Source organism: Panthera tigris, chromosome A2 (genome assembly GCF_018350195.1).
Source record: "Panthera tigris isolate Pti1 chromosome A2, P.tigris_Pti1_mat1.1, whole genome shotgun sequence".
NCBI classification, from domain to species: domain Eukaryota; kingdom Metazoa; phylum Chordata; class Mammalia; order Carnivora; family Felidae; genus Panthera; species Panthera tigris.
Window position 1 is genome coordinate 26,567,061 of NC_056661.1, and position 19,251 is coordinate 26,586,311.

A 19,251-nucleotide genomic window follows, 5' to 3' on the forward strand; every position below is an offset into this window, starting at 1 on the left:
CACAATCTTTTAAATAATTTTTTTAAAGGACACTTAGCTTATTAATGATTCTTACCGGGGATTAGAAGAAGGTGGATTCATTTCTTGCTGATAATGATGACCCTGGTTGACGGGCTGTAAAAGGAAAACGTTTGTGAGGTGCTAATCAGTGTTTGTTCTTTACATATACTTTCACATGCACTCTCAGTGCTGTCATTTTTTCCTGAGGGACGATCTGCAAGGAGGGGCTGTTTATTTTACAGAAGACTCAAAGGCTGTTTTGGGAGATCCAGCAAATAACACGGTGGTACACATGAGAAAAACACACGTTATTTTAATGGCCAGTCACTGCACTAGATCGCATCTATGGTGTAAAATTCACACGTGGAATCTTCCTCCCTGTGGAATTTTTACGCTGTTAACATTCATTGATATTTCCAGCTACAGTAAAATAGAAGATATTTCATGGAGCTCATGTTGCACAGCAAGTATCAGCAATAACTCAGAGACGCAGAGATAGGGAATATATATTTATATCTCAATGTTAGCAAGTTTGCAAGGATAGCCTGAATGTTCACTAATGGAATTACACAGGTAAATCTTAGGTCAAGGTGGTCATTTTCCCCAAGTGCATAATAAAACCTCAAGCACTAATCAGTAAAGTGGAAAAAAAACCCCAAAAAACAAAACGGTGCCAATACCTAAGAAAAATATGAAATCTCAACTTTTCCCTCCACAAGAAACATTTAAGTTACTATTTCAAAGCACCACTAAACTACCACATCCCCAAATAAGCCTTAAACTTTTGCCTCCAATGGAATTTGATGTTTTTCCTTGGTTCTATAAAGGGAGAGAATTCCACTATATCTCTTTTTAAACATCAGCTTGCAGTATTTTTCTCATGTGGTTAACAACCATGTAATTCTAATACAAAAATCATTTTTTAACATTCTCATTTTATTACAAGCTGGAATTTGGTATATATTTTTGAATTGCGTTTAGAGGATTTCCATTACTTCCTTACCCAACAGCGTTGGTGTTAAGCCTTTTTCACCCATAATGTGGCCCCACAGGGCTGACTCCAACTGAGGGAAACAGTATGGCAATGGTGCCTGTACATACAGAGCACATATTCCTTATTTTCCACATACTTCTTATTTTAACGGGTCCTAAAATATTAAAGATGTGGGTCATGGGAATTCTTTGGAGTAAACTGTCTCCCTCTATAAATAATCTCTTGGAAGTGTTCCTTTAATTTAAATCAAACACCCTGTCTGATAATCACAGTCACTTAGCCTGACTCTCTGTGATGCACCATGAATTTAAATGCACTCAGATACTTTGGTAATTGAACCGATATCAATGCATCACCATCTCAGTAATAAGAAACAACAGCTGGGAAAACAGTGGAAGGAAAAACATGTCATAAGACATATTTGATCTCACTGGAGAAATAAGACTTCCAGCAATTTGCAAGTGAAATTTAGTTTTATGATTTAGGCTTTATTATTTCACAGCAGAGAAAGGAATTAGCAAGCAAAGGGCCTAACGGGTTCTCTAGAGCATCTCACATGGTTGCAGAAATACTCTTGATAATCTGTTCATTGGTATTCGTCCAGTATTTCAGCTGTACTCGGCCTCCAGTGAATGGGCCTCCCCTGATTCACTTCCAGAGGCCTTTCCATAACTCTCTAAGTACCACAGTGCTGATATTCAGCAAATTTCCATCTTCTCAATTTTATACCATTAATTCTATTTACACCTGTCTCCAACCCCCTTATTCCAAATGACTTACTCCACCCTCTGGAGAATAGAAACGGCTACAGAATCCTATCTTGTTTGTGACTTAGCTCTCACTTAAGACTACACAGACTGACCCTTTCCACATCTGCTCCTGTCTATATAAAAAAACTGATCCAGTGATACAAGGAGTGAAAAAGAACACAGTCAACAAAAGATTCCCATGAATAGTGGTTTCTTAGTGTTAGAAAACAAACAAGCAAAAGAACCAGTGGAAATGTTTTGAAGTAGTAAAGATTGCTGATGGGAATGGACAGAAAGGTAAAGGAAAAAATTTCAGTTAAAATAATTGTAGGGTGATGGAACTCGGTCTGAATACCTGATTCCTTAATTTAACTTTTAGTATTGAAAGCGAATTACCAAGTTGTCACCCCTAGATATTTTATTCAATAACCAACTTCAATTTAGTGATGGCATATTATGGCAGAGCATTCTGACTTACACACATAACTGCTATTAACTGACTTCTACACCCCCAACACTAGTGACTCCGTCTGGGAAGGAAGAACGTTTTATTTTGGGGTGGGTCCCAAAACCAGGTGGCCTCAATTTCCTTTCTCTGTACATGTCTCCCTATTGCATGATCAGACTCAGGGACTGGAAGGGATCATGGCAATGATGCAGCTAAAAAGCCCCTCCAAGATATTTCAATTCCCATAACTTTGCTTTGATGCTTTGAAAGGGCAGTGCTTTCACTAGCGTGAGGTCTTTTTGTTTTCCTAGATCCAAATCAGAATGAATGAGAACGTGCCTAATGGTTTCTAAAAGCTCTCTGAATGTGATGGGGTGGGGTTGGGGGAAGTGTGATGGGCTGTCTGAAGCCACATGTCTCCATCCACAAATGGAAATAGGTATGTTTCGATACATATGCAACAGTAAACCTATTTGCACTATTTCTAGGTAGGTAATATTCTATGAAAGCACAGGTTAAAAAAATAAAATTGGTTTTTTGGCTTTGGAATTCAGCCATATTCAGGCTATTAACACCATAAGAAGCAGCAAAAGAATAGCAACCAATACCTACCAATAACTATGACAATAAGAACAGCACTAGCTGATATTCACTGAGCACATACTCTGTTCCTTGCAGCAATTCTATGAAACAGACAGGATTAATGACTATCCAAAAGAAGAGGAAATTCAGGCACTGGGTGTTCACCCAAGGTCATGCCAGCCAGGAAATAGTGGAGTGAGAATGTGAACCCAGTTTAGCACAGTTTACCCTTTTAACCATTAAGTTGTAGTGCTTACTCCAGCTCACAGGTTCACCTACAGTGGTGAATACCAAAGTTGTTGAAAACAAATATGACAAACTCAGTTCACCTTATGGCAGAAAAAAAAAAGTGGTCTGAGATATTTATCTGACGTCTAAGACTACTTCCTCACCGTAAATAAAACTCATGTGATTTCTTTCCTAATGAAATGTCACTTTATGTTTAAAATGAAAGAAAACAGGGATGTCTGGGTGGGTGGCTCAGTTGGCTAAGCGTCTGACTTAGGTCATGAACTCATGGTTCATGGGTTCGAGCTCCGCATCAGGCTCTGTGCTGATAGCTTGGAGCCTGGTGCCTGCTTCGGATTCTGTGTCTCCCTCTCTCTCTGCCCCTCCCCCTCCTCAAAAATAAAATAAGCATTAAAAAATAATAAAAAAATAAAATTAAAGACAATAAGTTTTGCCATATTGTTAAATTTGGGACAAACATAAGATATAATAGATAACACTCTGAGAACGAGGGCAGTTTATTTCACGGGGTGACTTTCATAGTCACTAAACACAGAACTCCTCACACATTTCAGTGTTACACTGACTCCAATATCAGTTTTCATATATTATTTCTATAGTGGTATAAGAACATCCGCTCATCAGATTTATCTGCAGCTTAGCACAACCAACTCCTTACCTTTTTTAGTTCAAGAGAATTAAAAGAAAACTCATTACACCCAAAGAGAATTGAGAAGTTAATGAATGTGTAGATCAGAACAAATTAAGAGCTATTAAGTATAAAGAACCTGAAATGCCAATATATTATATATTGGACACGTAGCAGCGAGCAATCATTACGTAAAACGCTGATATGCTGATGAGCAAAGAAATGGAACAGATCCTAGAAACGCAGGCCCTGGTCCTTTTGGTGGCGCTGTTGCTATGCACTAGTGTCAGGAAAACCCAAATTCCTAAAATTTGCCAGGAGCACAAGAAGCTTTGCTTCCCCATGATCAAGCTGCTAGAAATTCTGGGGTGAGGGAGAGAAGAGAAGGCTAAATAAAAGAACAGGAGATAAGATAATCCTGCCATGTTAAAAGGTAAAGACAATATTTTCATGTTGTTATGTAAAACCTATGAAAATGGCAAAAATGTTGCAAGGTTAATCAAGACCATAAATAACTTGTCTGAGAACCTCACCATATGCTTGTAATTTTATTAAGTGCATTTTGCCTGGTTTCTCCAAATAGTATGCTCTGCAATGTGCCATGTTGATGGATGCATGCGATGAGCGTTTTTTTTTTTTTTTTAAAACAAGCTGAGGAGAGTTATGTGCTTGATATTAGATTATGGGAATTCTTAACTTGAAGGAATGATGGTTTTAGGGTATCTGCCTACAGGGTAGCATGCACATGAGGAACGCTTTTCTTGAATCTAGGGTAAAGGCAGGACAGAGAAATAATGAAAGAGTGAAATAATAAAATAACGGAAGGGTTTATTTGTAAAGCTCTGAGGGGTAAGTCTGGATTTCAGTGGTTAAGCTCACATCCAAACAAGCATAGTAGAACTTCTACCTATCCTTAGAACCCTCAGCGGTCACAAAAAAGGGAAATGTCCTAGAAATCTTTTCTGATCACTCAGGTGGCCCTTTGAGGAGAATAACTTTGGGGGAGCAGCAGATAAGAGCTGTGCGTGTACTCTGCTAGGCACTGGGCATGTGCATTCCCCATACCCATTCAGTTCTCACCACGCCAATAAAACGAAGCCCTTTTACTACTCCTAAGTTTACAGGCGATCGTGCCAGTAAATGGAAGAGCTGGGATCTGAGCTCAGGTTGGCTGATGCAGGGTCTACATTCTTTTGGCAAGAAGCTGCTACCATTAATAGCTACTCTTTTTCCTTAAAAAGAAACCATACACATACCCACCTACCCATGACACGGTTTTATGCTATTGTCAATCAAAAGCCCTCACCAAAATAAAATTCATTTAAGAATCCATCATAAGCAACTCCTAACTCCCTTCCTAAGGCTTCCCAGAGCCAAGTTTTTAAATAAATCTCATGAGAGCTACTCCTAACAGAAACCCTCCAAAATTGATTACTTGTAGCCTGGTTTCCACAGAAGTTGTAAAGTATTGTTTTAATTGAATTTGGTTCTAAGTTAGAAACTTTGAAAAATTTGTCTGTCAAAGGCCAATGGATTTCTCAGTAGGCTTGATTTATTTAGCAAAAGATGCCTACAAAAGCCAATTTGCTATGAGAAATATGGTTACATTTAATTACACTTTTAAATGACTGATTTATTATGTCTAAACACCTTTTAAACAGTACATATTACTCTGAACTGTACAGATGCTGAGAAAAGCTGAGGAATCAAAACTGGTAGTAAACACAATAGATTTTGCTAAAGACTCTTCATTTTACTTTGCATAGGCTTTTGGGTTTCAGACTGCAGTGTGTGAAGTAGTTACGTAAAGATGCTAAATTGAATGTGACCTGCTTAAATCTCCTTTTTAAACCATTGGTCATCAAGCCCTGAGAGATTTCTTTCCTTTGTGTATTTAATATCCATTTATCAAACTTGAATGTAAAATATTACCTGCATTGGTCAGGGTTTATTTAAGCAAAGCCAAGTTGATGTTTATTTTGGAATTTTGATGAAAATTATGCTATTGTAGAGTAAAAAAAGAGAACCTTTTAATACTTCTGGTTTATTCATTCAATCTGTGACCAACAACCAGTGATTGAAGGTGACCTCATGCCAGGCACTGGACTCAGCACGGTCCTGCCTTCCGAGAACTCACAACCAGGCCTGGGGCACACTGCTAACAATGGTTCCCTGATGTGGTAAATGCTAACACCGAGCCTGAAGATAATGGGAACCCACAGAAGGAAGCAAATAATTCTGTGCAGGGTGGTTGAGGGTCAAAGAGGGTTTCATGAAGCAGTAATGTTTGAGTTGGGCCTTGGAAGACAAGGGGTGCTCCAGGTAGAGGAGAGGGGTGGAGGGTCCCCAGGCAGAGGGAAAAGCATGATGAGCAATGACACGATTGACACGATCTGGACAAGGGCATCGCATGATCTGTGCAAGCTGCACAGTGTAGCCAAAGTATGGGGGAGTTCTGTGTGTCTGCTGGGTAGGGGTTGGTAGTGATGGTGGGATAAGCAAAGAGTTCTGTTTAAGGTGATGGAGAAACAAAGAGGTTATCCTGTTAAAGGAGAGACTCCACCCTCACGTCCATAGATGCAATTCTGTTCCTTTTCAGAACTCGGAATTCCTTTCCCCCTCTTTCCACATGGTGAGCGTGCACTCATTCTTCAACCCTGGCTTAACTGTAGTCTTCTCTGTGAAACAGGTAGAATTAATTGTTCCCTCTGATGTGGGCCTCTCTTCTGTATCTATTATAGAACTCTTTATTCTCTTATCGCTACTGCCCCGACTTACAGGTAGCTGTTTACTCTCTACCTCCCTCCAACCCAGTGAACATCTCAAGGCTGGGTCAAGCCTTATTTGTATCCCCAGCACAGTTCACAGCATACTGTACCACTCAAAAACAAAAGCCAAAGCAAAAAACAAATATGTGGAATGAATTAATGTGGGACAGATAAGCTAGGTTGAGGTGAGAGTATAAGAGCACTCTAGCTGGTCTTAAGGGCTGCTTCAAGTTAACACACTCCTTACTTGCTGCCTGAAGGCCCCTGATCTGTAACAGAACTAACATACTTTCTTTGAGATTTGCAGACCACTGGTCTTGAGGAGTGAAGGACCAGAACTTTCCCAGACCACAGAGGCCAGCAAGTCTGTCTGAAGTCACCTTGGCTTTCCGATTAGCCCAGCAAATTTTGGCAAAATGTTTTTCTTTTTTTTTTTTTTTTTTAAATTTTTTTTTCAATGTTTTTTATTTATTTTTGGGACAGAGAGAGACAGAGCATGAACGGGGGAGGGGCAGAGAGAGAGGGAGACACAGAATCGGAAACAGGCTCCAGGCTCTGAGCCATCAGCCCAGAGCCCGACGCGGGGCTCGAACTCACGGACCGCGAGATCGTGACCTGGCTGAAGTCGGAGGCTTAACCGACTGCGCCACCCAGGCGCCCCAAAATGTTTTTCTTTTTCAGGTCACACAAAAGATTTTACTGACCTCCCTCTGTGTAGCTACAGAGAGAGTAGAACTTGCCCTCCTTTGTGGAAAGAACAGTGCTTCTGTGCATCATGAAACAAGAACTGGACCCCCTCACACAACCCCTGAGCCCTGAGAGAATGTCTGTAGCTGGCACCATCGAGTCTGCGTGTGATCAACAGATGTTACTGGCCACCGCACTCACTCTGCTGATTAACTGCCCTAAACTCCTTTAAAAACTCCTGGGCCATGCAGAAACCTTGGAGTTGCCCTTTGGCCAAGGGTCTGCCTGCTGGCCTCCTGAATAAAGCTCAAACTCCTTTCCTTTCCTTTTTTTTTTTTTTTTTTTAAGTAGGCTTTCACGTCCAATGCAGGGCCCAACATGGGCTCAACGTGGGGCTCAAAGACTTGAGCTGAGATCAAGAGTCAAATGCTTAACCAGCTGAGCCACCCAGGTGCCCCTACCCTTTCCAATCCAAACTCATCTCTCGAGTAATGATCTTTCAGGTGATGGGCAGGTGAACTTGGGTTCGGGAACAAGAGTGTAATGGAGATATTCCTGTCTGTTAGTAGCAGAAAGGAAGGTCTTTTACAATGAGGCCTCGAGAAGCTACAGCAGGCTTTAGAGCTAAGTCTGAAGAGACAATCAGGTATGAGGTACAAGGATGTGTGCAGAGTGTGTTCTGGAAGTTATAACTTGGACCAAAAGTGTGGAACGAAAGCTGAGGAACAGTGAGAGATGAGCCCAGGGAGTGGGGCAGGTCTCAGATCATGGGGGGTCTTGTATTTTGCCTAAACAAAGAGGCAATGGGAAGCTAGGAAAGGCTTTATGCAGGGAAGAGATAAGATTAGATCTGGGCTTTAGGAAGATCACTAGTGTGAATAATAAAGATAATAATGACAACTAACCTTAATTTACCAAATGCTTATTATGTCTCAGATACAGTGCCAAGTGCTTTACAAGGTCACAGCTTGGATTTGAACACTGGCAATTTGTTCTCAAAGCAGAGGCTCCTCACCATCAGGCTGTGGTGCCTGGCCTGGAGGCAGAGAGGTAGCCAGGAGACTATGGAAGGAATGTGGATGAAAATAAAGTGCCAAAGCTATGGTGTTAGGTAGTGAGGGGATTTGGAAATGAAGGGGTGGGAGAAGTGGAGGTGTTCTCCACATTTCTGGTTTGAGTGCCAGTGTGGATGGTGGCACCACTGAGATACACAAAAAGCAGGAGACCATCATGATCAAGTTATGAGTTTGTTCTTCTTTTTCACCCTCCCTGTACAACTTCTAAAGGGAAAGGCATGAGCTCTCAGACAGACCACAATGGTTCTTGCAAATTGCTCTATTTAAACTCTGTATGAACAACAACATGCAGTGTTCATTAAGAAATGCAATTTTCCATTTGGTGATAGTTCCAATATTGAAATAGGCTGAATTTGATGCAATAATAAACATATCTTATGAATACCAAAGGTAGGCTTTTCAATTATTTTCTCTGTCTAAAAAATAGACTGTTTTCAATTTCTCATTTGGTCAAATGGAGGGGTTATTAAGTTCATTACCAACGATGTTATTTTTGGCCACGCACTTTCAGAGCGGAGCAGTTGTTGTGCATGAGGACTTCAGTCCTTGCCAGAACAGGACAGGGATGAGAACACCGTATCCAGGGCAACCAAGAGCTCAGCCTTTTCAGTCCATAAATAATCATTCCTCAGTTTGCCCTTTGTAATGCTGGTCTCCAAGTTACTTCACTACAGAAAGAGCTTGTTTAGGGGGCCACTGCTCTTTTTCTTACTTTCCATTTAAATGACTGCTAAGGATTATTTTATAAGAAAGGCCATATTTCAATTCCATTCTAAATTATATTGGCAAAAGTCTGCAACTTCTTTTTTTTTTTAAGTTTATTTATTTATTTTGAGAGAGAAAGAGAGACAGAGCATGTGTGCATGCAAGTGCACACACAAGTTGGGGAGGGGCAGAGAGAGAGGGAGAGAGAGAATCCCAAGCAGGCTCCATGCTGTCAGCACAGAGCCTGACGAGGGGCTTGATCCCACGAACTGTGAGATCATGACCTGAGCTGAGATTAAGAGTTGGACATTTAACCGACTGAGCCACCTAGGAGCCCCTGCAACTTATTCTTATGTTCTTAGCTCTGGCTCCAAGGATACTCTGAGTAACCAGCACACAGGGATATTTTTCTTTGGTGTGGGGGGGGGGGAGGGGTAGATACTCTTTGGCACCAAGGCTGCTGGAGGAGTTATACAGGCCTGATCATTCAGTTTAATGAAAATATAACTAAGGCAAGAGAAGCCTGCCCCCACGTCTTGTTAGAGCCAATCTGAATTCGTCCTCCATGAACACTTGTTAAGTACTCTCCAGAGCAAAAATCTCACCTTCTGCTGGATGTAGCACTTATTTGGCAAATTAAGTCCCACATTGAGAAGTCACTTTATCATGGTGGTTAGAAGCTCAGACTCAGGAGTCCTGCCAAGCTAAGGCTGAATCATTTCACTCAAGAGTGTCAATTTTCCCATCTGGAAATGGGAACTCAACAGCATTTACCACACAGGACAGCAGTAAGGAATGGATTAGATAACACATGTAAGGCCTAGTGCCAGAGCATCTGAGATTTCTAAGACCTACAAAGATGCTGGAGACTTGGGAAAAAAAATTTCTTGGAAGGAAAATCGCAAAATTAATGAATATTTAATTCAATACTTAAAACATATGTTATCCACTGTCAACTACACTTGAACTCAACCTTTATATAATTTTATATAAATATAAATCAGTTACTCAGTTTTATATTCCCTTTCAAAAACTGTATAGTAAAAAAGTTGTATTTATTGTTGGATCACAGTGTATTTTAATGTTTGATCTGATGTTGAATGTGACCTTATATGTAAATATAAGTAAACTACAAGTAAATTTCCTTGGGCCAATGGAGGTCTTAAAATGTCTCTAGGTACTTAAAGAAATGGTAGCTCTAATTACCACTATTATAATAATACTGATTTTATTATTCTGCCTTATGGCGTTTTTAAAGCTGTATAGGACTGTTCTGTCAGTGCTTCTGCTTTGTCCTTCCAATTCAGCCTTAAGATCCTTGACGACAGTATTGGGGAAAATGGACTGAGTCAAAACACTGGGTTCTTCTCTGGTTCCACCACTCACCAGGTGTGGAAGCTTGGACCCAGGATAGGTTAGTTTCTTCACCTGAAGAATAGGAAGGCCCTGACCTGATCCAGCTTCTTGGCTGGCCTATAGTGAGGATGGTGGGCCATGTTTAAAAGGGCTTTAACTGTATAAACATACGGGAAAATACAAGCTGCTGAAGCATCTGCAATGCCTACCATGGCTCTTAGACACAGGGAGGAGTAAACATCCTTCTTTTTCATTTACTTAATAAACATTCATTTAACAAATATCGACCCTCTTCTGTGTGCCAGGGCTTGTGCTAGGAGCTGGGGATACAGTGAGATACCCAGAATTGACAGTAAAATTACTCTTTTTTGCTTTCAATGTATGTTTGTATATACCACCATACAATTACCTGAAGGTAAGACAATTTAAGAAAAGACAGACCTAAAATGGGCTCTGAATATTTTTCTTTTTTTTTTTTTTAATAATTTTTATTTTTAAGTATTCTCTACATCTGACCTGGGGCTTGAACTTACAACCTCGAGATCGAGAATGGCATGTTCTACTGACTGAGTCAGCCAGGCGCTCCTGAATGGGCTCTAAATATTTCTCATGGGGAGTGTTCTCATGCTGGCCCTAGTTTTCCCAGGCAAGGCTGGGCTTTGTTAGAAAGAAACTTGCTTGCCATTAAGGCAATAAACAAAGATGCAAATCCCTAGACTCACAGGTGGCAGGCAGGAGTTCCAGGTGGTTGTGTCGTCACTGCTGGTGCTAATGCTGACATTACAGTTGTCCACCTGGGAAGCACTCAGGCCATGGGAAGCCCCCATATCCTCCAGTTCTTCATTCTGTTGCCGCCGCAGACTGGCCAGCATTTGCAACTCAGATTCACTCATCTGGCTGGGCTGATAGTTCCTCCAGTCATATTCCTGACCAAGAGAGAAGAAAGGGACAGAGCAAAGGGTTACTTGGCCATTCTTAATTTATTCACTACCAACAGATGTTACTACAGCCTTAATCCCTTTCAAGGGCTCTCCACTGACTGATGCCCTGACCCTTAAAGTGCCCTTATACAATGCCTACCCCACCTGCCTCACTTTGTTTGTTTGCTCCCAGCACATCAGCCACACTGTCTTTCATTAAAGTCCTCAAGAGCAGCAAACTCATGTCTGCCTTAGTGCCTATGCACATGCTAGCCTGTGGCCCCACGTACTGGCTAACTCCTAGGTGCCCTTTGGGTCCCAAATTGTGTCATCTTCCAGGGAAGCCTTTTAGGACAAACACAAACTGGGTCAGCCCCTCCACAGTAAGTGCTCTCATGGAATCATAAGGTGCTCATTTTTTAGCATTTATCACAATTGCAGTTATGCAATCATTTATGGGATTCACAGGTGGTCTACAGGCTCTACAAAGGCAAACACCATTGCCTTACACTCATTGTATTTCTCATGTCTGGTGCTTGACCAGTGTTTGACTACAAAAAAATTCAAAAAGTTTTTTTTAAAAAGAAAAATCACTTTCCAGGTGAAGATCCAGTTTACAAGAATACTGATGAATTTCATCACTGTAAACATTATGACCAAATACATTCAACTTTCAGTAAGATTGAGAATGACTGATGCTAATAAAAGCCATCAAATAAAATATAATCTTAAGATGGGAACAAGTAAGTTCTGAAAGCCATAAAGACCTCATAGCTATAACAAACACACTGAACTGGACTTTACTATATACATACATATATATAATACTATATATATATAATACAGATTACATGCAATCTGTCCGGTATATTTCTCCCCAAGAATACTACTACAAATCTTTAGAGGCTAATGGGAATATTCTTTCAATGTACAGGGAAGAAACTGTCATACGTAATTTTCAAAAACCTTTCTTTCTCTGTGGTCTAAAACCAAGTTTGATGGCAAAGGTTAATTTTAACATCGCTAAAATGTTAGCATCACTTGTGAGTACTGATTTACATCCGGGACTGCCATATAACTTAAAAACAATCTTGGAATTTTCTTGCCCATCTGCAAACACTGCTTGTACTCAAAAAGGTTTCATGATACACTAGAATTTTTTAGATACTCAAACCTCTATACTTACTTTCTCGGAGGACTCTTTGAGACAGCTACTGTCTTCTCTTCTTTTCTGCCTCATAGGGATGTAAAAAATTAAGGAAATATAATTTAAAAAATTCTTGTGTTTCTATGACATTAAAAAGTTTTAAATAAAGTACTGTCATTATCATAACTAGGGGATTATGAAAGCTTGTGATCTAATAATGTGATGTAGACATTTTCTGGAAAGTTGCTAGTGGAAACTCATTTAAATTTTTATAATTTGTGGCTGCAGCAGCCTGGCACCCTGAGAGACCATGCAATCTCTAACAGGAGATTCCATGAGTATTTAATAGGTTTTGAGAGTTCTTGAGACAAAACAGGTATCACAAGAAGAAAAAAATTTATACTCTAATGAGTATCTAATGAGTGTTTTTTCTAATGAAAAATACTAAAACAAAAGAGAAACAGAAATAATTTAAATGTAGAAGAAATAGTTGGGGGAACAATAAACATAAGAAAAGATGCTCAGCATCACTGTCATTAGAGAAATACAAATCAGCACCACAATGAAACACCATTCATACCCATTAGGGCTGTCATTATACACAGTTGGACAGTAACAAGTGTTGGTGAGGATGCAAAGAAATTGGAATCCTCACGAGTTGCCGGTGGGAATGTAAAATGATGCCACCACTTTGGAAAACAGGTGGTTCCTCAAAATGTTAAACATGGGCCACATGGCCCAGTAATTCACTCCTGGGCACATACGCAAGAGAAATGAAAACAGATGTTCATACAAAAACTTGAACACCAATGTTCACAGCAGCACTATTCATAATAGCCAAAAAGTGGAAACAACCAAATGTCCATCACCTGATGAGTAGAATTTTGCTTACCCACACAATGGAATGTAATTTACCCATGAAGGGTCATGAAATACTGACATGTGCTACAACATGGATGAAACTTGAAAATATTCTGCTAAGTGAAAGAAACCGCAGACAAAAGGTCACAGATTGTATGATTCCATTTGTATGAGATGTTCAGAACAGGCCTATCCATAGAGACAGAAAGCAGATGGGCTGTTGCCCAGGGCTGAGAGGGCTGGAATGGGGAGCGACTGCCAATGGGTATGCAGTGTCTTTTGTGGGGGATGCAAATGTTCTGAAATTACATGGTTACAGAATCTCGCGAATATGCTAAAAACTGAACTGTACTCTTTAGGAGGCTGACTTTTATGGTATATGAATTATATCTCAATAAAAACAAGGTAGTTCAGTACTCAGATGTGAAAACTAGACTCACAGCTTGACTGTGGGCTCAACAGTGAACATTGCGACTTGCTGTGCTTTGCTTCAGTTTTTCTGTCAAAAAAAAAGGAAAAAAAAGAAAAAAGGAAAACAAAAACGGAATGAAAGATTCTAATGTGTCACCTAAGCATGTTATGTGGCTTGTCATTGCTAACACATACTTTTACAGTGAGAAAGGAAATTCTGTTTTCATCTTTCTTGAGAAAGCTTTAATATGTACTCAGTGTGATTAATTCATCCATTCCTTTTATTTATTTAATCCACAAACCTGTACTGCGCCTCAGGTACAACCATAGGTGTTAGGGCAGAAAACCAAGAGACAATGGACAGTGGTTAAGCCTGACAGATCTGAGTCTGGGCCCTTAGTTCCATTGATTAGCAGCTTGATGTGACTGGGCAAATTACCTAACCTCTCCTTTCCTCAGTTTCTTCATCTGTAAAATGGATACCTCATGCATACCTCATATATACCTCATGTATACCTCATGTGATTTTCAGTGGGCTGAATGAAGTAATGTATGTAAAATGCTTAACGTAGTATCTGACAAACAGCTACACTAAGGGCCCCCAAACTTAGGCTTTGTACCTCTATGAAAAAATGTTTGAGTATGTACCTTCTCATATATGATTATTTATAAATTAAACAATGTGTGTGTGTATATATATATATATATACATGTATATATATATATACATGTATATATATATATATGTATGTAGTTTTTTAAAGAGATAGGAGTTTATTGAATATTCCACAGGGAGTGGTGGGCAGGACAGCATAGGAGAGACTGTCTGCCACATGTATAGCTATATGAAACTAGTATGCATAGTATAAAACATATATAAAATGGTGGAGCTTAACAAAAATGGAAATAGCTCAAAAATTTTCTCCTTCAATGATCCCAATGGATCATTTTTGGTGTACATCTTGGGTGAGTACCTCCTTCTTGAGGACCGCAGAGTTGGCAGTCAATACATACGCTTCCTGTTATTACTGTTCTTTCCTCTCCCCCCTCCACCCAGTGGGAGTTAATCTATTCTGTACTATGCCAGGAGCTGGGAGTATAAAGAAAATAAGACACACCTCTGTCCTCATGGAGCTCATAGATGAGAAACGGGAGACATAACAGGCATTATAAATCAGGGTATTATATGTACCAGGATCAATACTACAACAGAGATATGACTAAGATGCTTGAGGAATGCAGTACAGCAATGACTAACTGCCCAGCAGAATTGGAAGACACCTCACAGGGGTCCAAGGTGACACTGGATAGTAATTAAATTTGTTGACAAGGGGAATGAGTGGCCTTCAGAGGGAGTGAGCTCTCTCTACCACCGGAAGTACTAAAGCAGAGGCTGGGGAAATGACACCTGCTGGGAATACTGCAGTAATCTGCAGTGGTGGAAACGGACCAATTGATTCATTCATTCATTTACTCTACAAATACTGAGACCCTATTGTGGGCCAGGAACTGTTGATGCTATGCACTCCGAATTTCCATGACTTTATTTCATATAATAGTAAAACGTGTTCTGACAACACCCTGGAAGAGGCAGCCAAAGATGAGCAGAGAAAGAAGTGACGTTCTCCAGGGTCATGAATAGAGCAACTGGTGGCAGAGACAGGTAATTAACTTAGTCTCCTGATACATTCTTGATTTGTAATCTCTTAAACCATTTCAAAATTATCAGAAAGGCTGAATCATTTATTCATATATATATATATATATATTTTTTTTTTTTTTGAAAGAAGTCTTGCAATAAAGTCTTCACATGAAAGGGGACTCAAGCACAAGACACTATCTAACTAAATTATACAACGCTTGAGAGGCAAGTGCCTTATCTAATTCTCTCTCTGAAAGGCTCAAGATGTTACGTATAACCCAATTTTGCCTCAAAATATCCTTGGAGGAAAGAAGGGGGACATTGATATATCAGTCAGATTTGTTTCAGGAAGGAGGTAATGGGCTCAAGGCTATATACAACTCTGCTGTGCTCAGATTCCCAGGCAAGTCTTTCCCTCGTGAAGCCATTCAAACCACTCATTTTCATTGATCTTCCTTCAGACATTTCTAGAAGCCTAACACAGTGAAGCCACAAAGACAAATGAGATGTGGCCTCTTAGAATCTAGTAAGGAAATCAAGAGTTAGAAAAAAATGAACATAAAATAAGGTAGCATACACCTGAATGTAGTATTAATCAGAGTCTTAATCATGATTAAAAGGAAAATTGATAATTCCAGCAAAATAATAAAACACAACAAACAAAAATAACCTTATAACTTGATGCCCTTCACCTAATCTCTCTTCTCAAGCTAGTAAGGCAGAAGAGCTTAATTGATCAAACACATGCCTATAGAATGTTGTGAGCCTCAGATAAGAGCTCGTTTTACTGAACTGTTCTAAGTTCTAAGGCTAAGTTCACAATGGTGGTGTAGAGCCAAAATGAGACACGGCCTTGGGTTAATAAGATCAGGTGAAGAAACTCATTCCATTCTATATGGATGGGAGAGTAATAAAATTGGGAGAAAATTGGGCCGTTATTCTCATTCTGGAACCGATAAAACCTCCAAGACTCTCTTTCTGAATCAGGTTTGCATTGTAACAGTGCCTGAACCCACAGCATACGGAACATCATGTTGTAAAAAACTCTTAATGAAAGGTCTACCAAACTATCCCTGGCTCTTTGTATTCTTTTAAGCTACACCAAGATACAAAAACTACTACTACAAAGGGACGGTGCCTGTTAGAGCAGAATATAATGTGAAAGGCAATGTGAGGAAAGGAGTTACACCAAACAGTCTGGCATTTCAGAAAAGAGAGAAGTCACTTCTTGTAGGATTGGTCAAGCTTCATGGAGGAGATGGTCTCTAAGCTGGACCTCAAAGGATAAGAAGGGTGATATGGCAGCATATTCTAACCATCAGGCACGAAAACATACGGCAAGCTAGAAGTATCGAGCTTATGTTCATAAAAAGCATTAAATACACTAGAAATACTTAGACATACTGTTTCAGAAATGAAATCGGAAATCGAGTTCCAAAAGAACAAGGATGGAAATGCCTAGAATTTAATCTAAACCTTTTATGACCAAATGGCTTCCACTGCCATACCCAAGTTTATTAAAAGTCTATGATTCTAGGGGCGCCTGGGTGGCTCAGTCGGTTAAGCATCCGACTTCGGCTCAGGTCATGATCTCGTGGTCCGTGAGTTCGAGCCCCGCGTCGGGCTCTGTGCTGACAGCTCAGAGCCTGGAGCCTGTTTCAAATTCTGTGTCTCCCTCTCTCTCTGACCCTCCCCCGTCATGCTGTCTCTCCCTGTCTCAAAAATAAATAAACGTTAAAAAAATTAAAAAAAAAAGTCTATGATTCTATCAAAGGACGTATTCTTATTGGATTATATGATATCTCTATTATTTAGTCATTATTATTATTTTTAAAGTTTATTTATTTTTGACAGGGAGAGAGAGAGAGAGAGAGAGAGAGAGAGAGAGAGCTAGGGAGGGGCAGAGAGAGAGGGAGACACAGAATCCGAAGCAGGCTCCAAGCTCCGAGCTGTCAGCACAGAGCCTGACGCGGGGCTTGAACTTACGAGCCATGAGATCATGACCTGGGCTGAAGTCGGACGCTTAACCAACTGAGCCACCCAGGCGCCCCATCTATTTTTTATTTTTAAGGAACTGTCATACCATTTTCTTACTAAAGAAAACAAAAACACTAATTTGAAATTTTTTAATGTTTATCAAAAATACTAATTGGAAAAGATATATGCACCCCTACGTTTACTGTAGCATTATTTACAATAGTCAAATTATGGAAGCAGCCCAAGTGTCCACTGAAAGACAAATGGATAAAGAAGATGTGATACACACACATACACACACACATAGACATACACACAGGAATATTAGCCATAAAAAAGAATGAAATCTTGCAACAACATGGATGGACCTAGAGAGCATTATGCTAAGTGAAATAAGTCAGACAGAGAAAGACAAATACCATTTGATTTCACTCATGTGGAATCTAAAAGAGAAAACAAAGGAACAAACGAGTAAATAGGGAGAAGAAACTGATGGTTACCAGAGGGGAGGTGAGTGGGGGATGGGTGAAATAGGTGATGGGGGTTAAGAGGTATTGACTTCCAGTCATAAAATAAGTAAGTCATGGAGATGAAAGGTACAACCTAGGGAATATGGTCAATAATATTATAATAACGTTTTATGGTGACTACGTTTGCCATGGTGAACATTGAATAATGTATAGAACTGTCAAATGTCTATCATACACCTGTAACTAATGCGTTGTATGTCAACCATATGTCAATAATGAATTTAGAAAAAAGAAAGAAAAAAGGCATATTCTCAGTAGCTCTCATCAAAAGAATGGATAAATAAGTGGTATGATAGTGGCACAGTAGGACACTATATAACAATGAAATAAGTGATACACTGAATCTCACAAAAGAAATGCTAAGAAACCAGGCACAAGAGGATAGAGACTGGTAAAACCAGTATGGGGTTTGGAGGAAAATCTGAAAGGATAGTGGCGGAAAGGGATAGTGACAAGGAGGGAGGGGCTCCTGGTGTGTTGGCATTGTGCTGTTTCTTGATCTGGATGGTGGTCACGTGGATTTTGTTCAGTTGGTGGAAATTCATCAAAGTAGGTACTTAGGATATATGTACTTCTCCATGACCAAAGCTGGCAAAGAAGTCCAAGATTCAAAAAAGATTTCCTAGGAAGTAATTAGTTGTTAATCACTCGCACTTTATTCTGCACTGTCTTAGCAGGGGCAAAAAAAAAAAAAAAAAAAAAAAGAAAAAAAAAGGCATTTTGTAAAGGCTGAAGAGTCAGTATCACTGGTAGGTTCAAATGTGTATTATTAAGAGTTTTGAAGTTATCACTAGAAAGTTTTGGAACCCAACATAATAGCAAGAAAAGTAGTAGAAATCCATTTTCCAAAGCTAATTTTAAAGTTTATTTTTTTTCTTTTCTTTTTTTTTTTTTAACGTTTATTTATTTTTGGGACAGAGAGAGACAGAGCATGAACGGGGGAGGGGCAGAGAGAGAGAGGGAGACACAGAATCGGAAGCAGGCTCCAGGCTCTGAGCCATCAGCCCAGAGCCTGACGCGGGGCTCAAACTCACGAACCGTGAGATCGTAACCTGAGCCGAAGTCAGACGCTCAACCGACTGAGCCACCCAGGCACCCCGCTAATTTTAAAGTTTAATTGGCATTTTATTATGAAGATTAATCTCCTCTCTATTGCTATTGGCAGACAGTGTTTAATGTCTACATTGATGTTTTAAATAATAGCTGATGGTAAATTAGTGTTCAGGCATCTGTTCACCAACTAGCACCCCCTGAAGACTGGTTTCAAAGTCCTGAGCATGTATCCCACACAAGAGTTTGCCCTGATTCACTGGGGATGCAGACCCACTAAAGATAAGAATGAAGGGAAGACAGAAGCCTCAGAGATGAGCTGCAAGTGACACATACGTGAGCAAATAGCTCTTTCACAATATATGGTAGATTTGGCATATGTCTTCACCATGCAAAGGGGTAAATCAAAATGTAAACAGCAGGCCACGGTGCAACTTGAAAAACTTTGCTAAATCGAAGGGATGACCTATC

General features: G+C 39.9%; 1 protein-coding gene across 8 annotated transcripts in view; it reads right to left on the reverse strand.

The window, feature by feature from the left end:
* CFAP20DC (CFAP20 domain containing) overlaps positions 1-19,251 on the reverse strand; it is a 237,477-nt gene that overhangs the window by 47,200 nt on the left and 171,026 nt on the right. For 3 of the 8 annotated variants that reach the window (XM_007084374.3, XM_042979299.1, XM_042979301.1), the window contains 3 exons: positions 12,349-12,393; positions 10,965-11,168; positions 29-114 (listed from right to left, as the gene is read on the reverse strand). In XM_007084374.3, coding sequence (XP_007084436.2) covers positions 52-114; positions 10,965-11,168; positions 12,349-12,393 — 312 coding nt within the window. In that variant the 3' untranslated portion in view covers positions 29-51. Of the gene's footprint in view, positions 1-28; positions 115-10,964; positions 11,169-12,348; positions 12,398-13,614; positions 13,670-19,251 lie in introns of those variants that run through there. The other 5 variants (XR_006214866.1, XR_006214867.1, XM_015538533.2 and 2 more) reach the window with 4 other exon arrangements.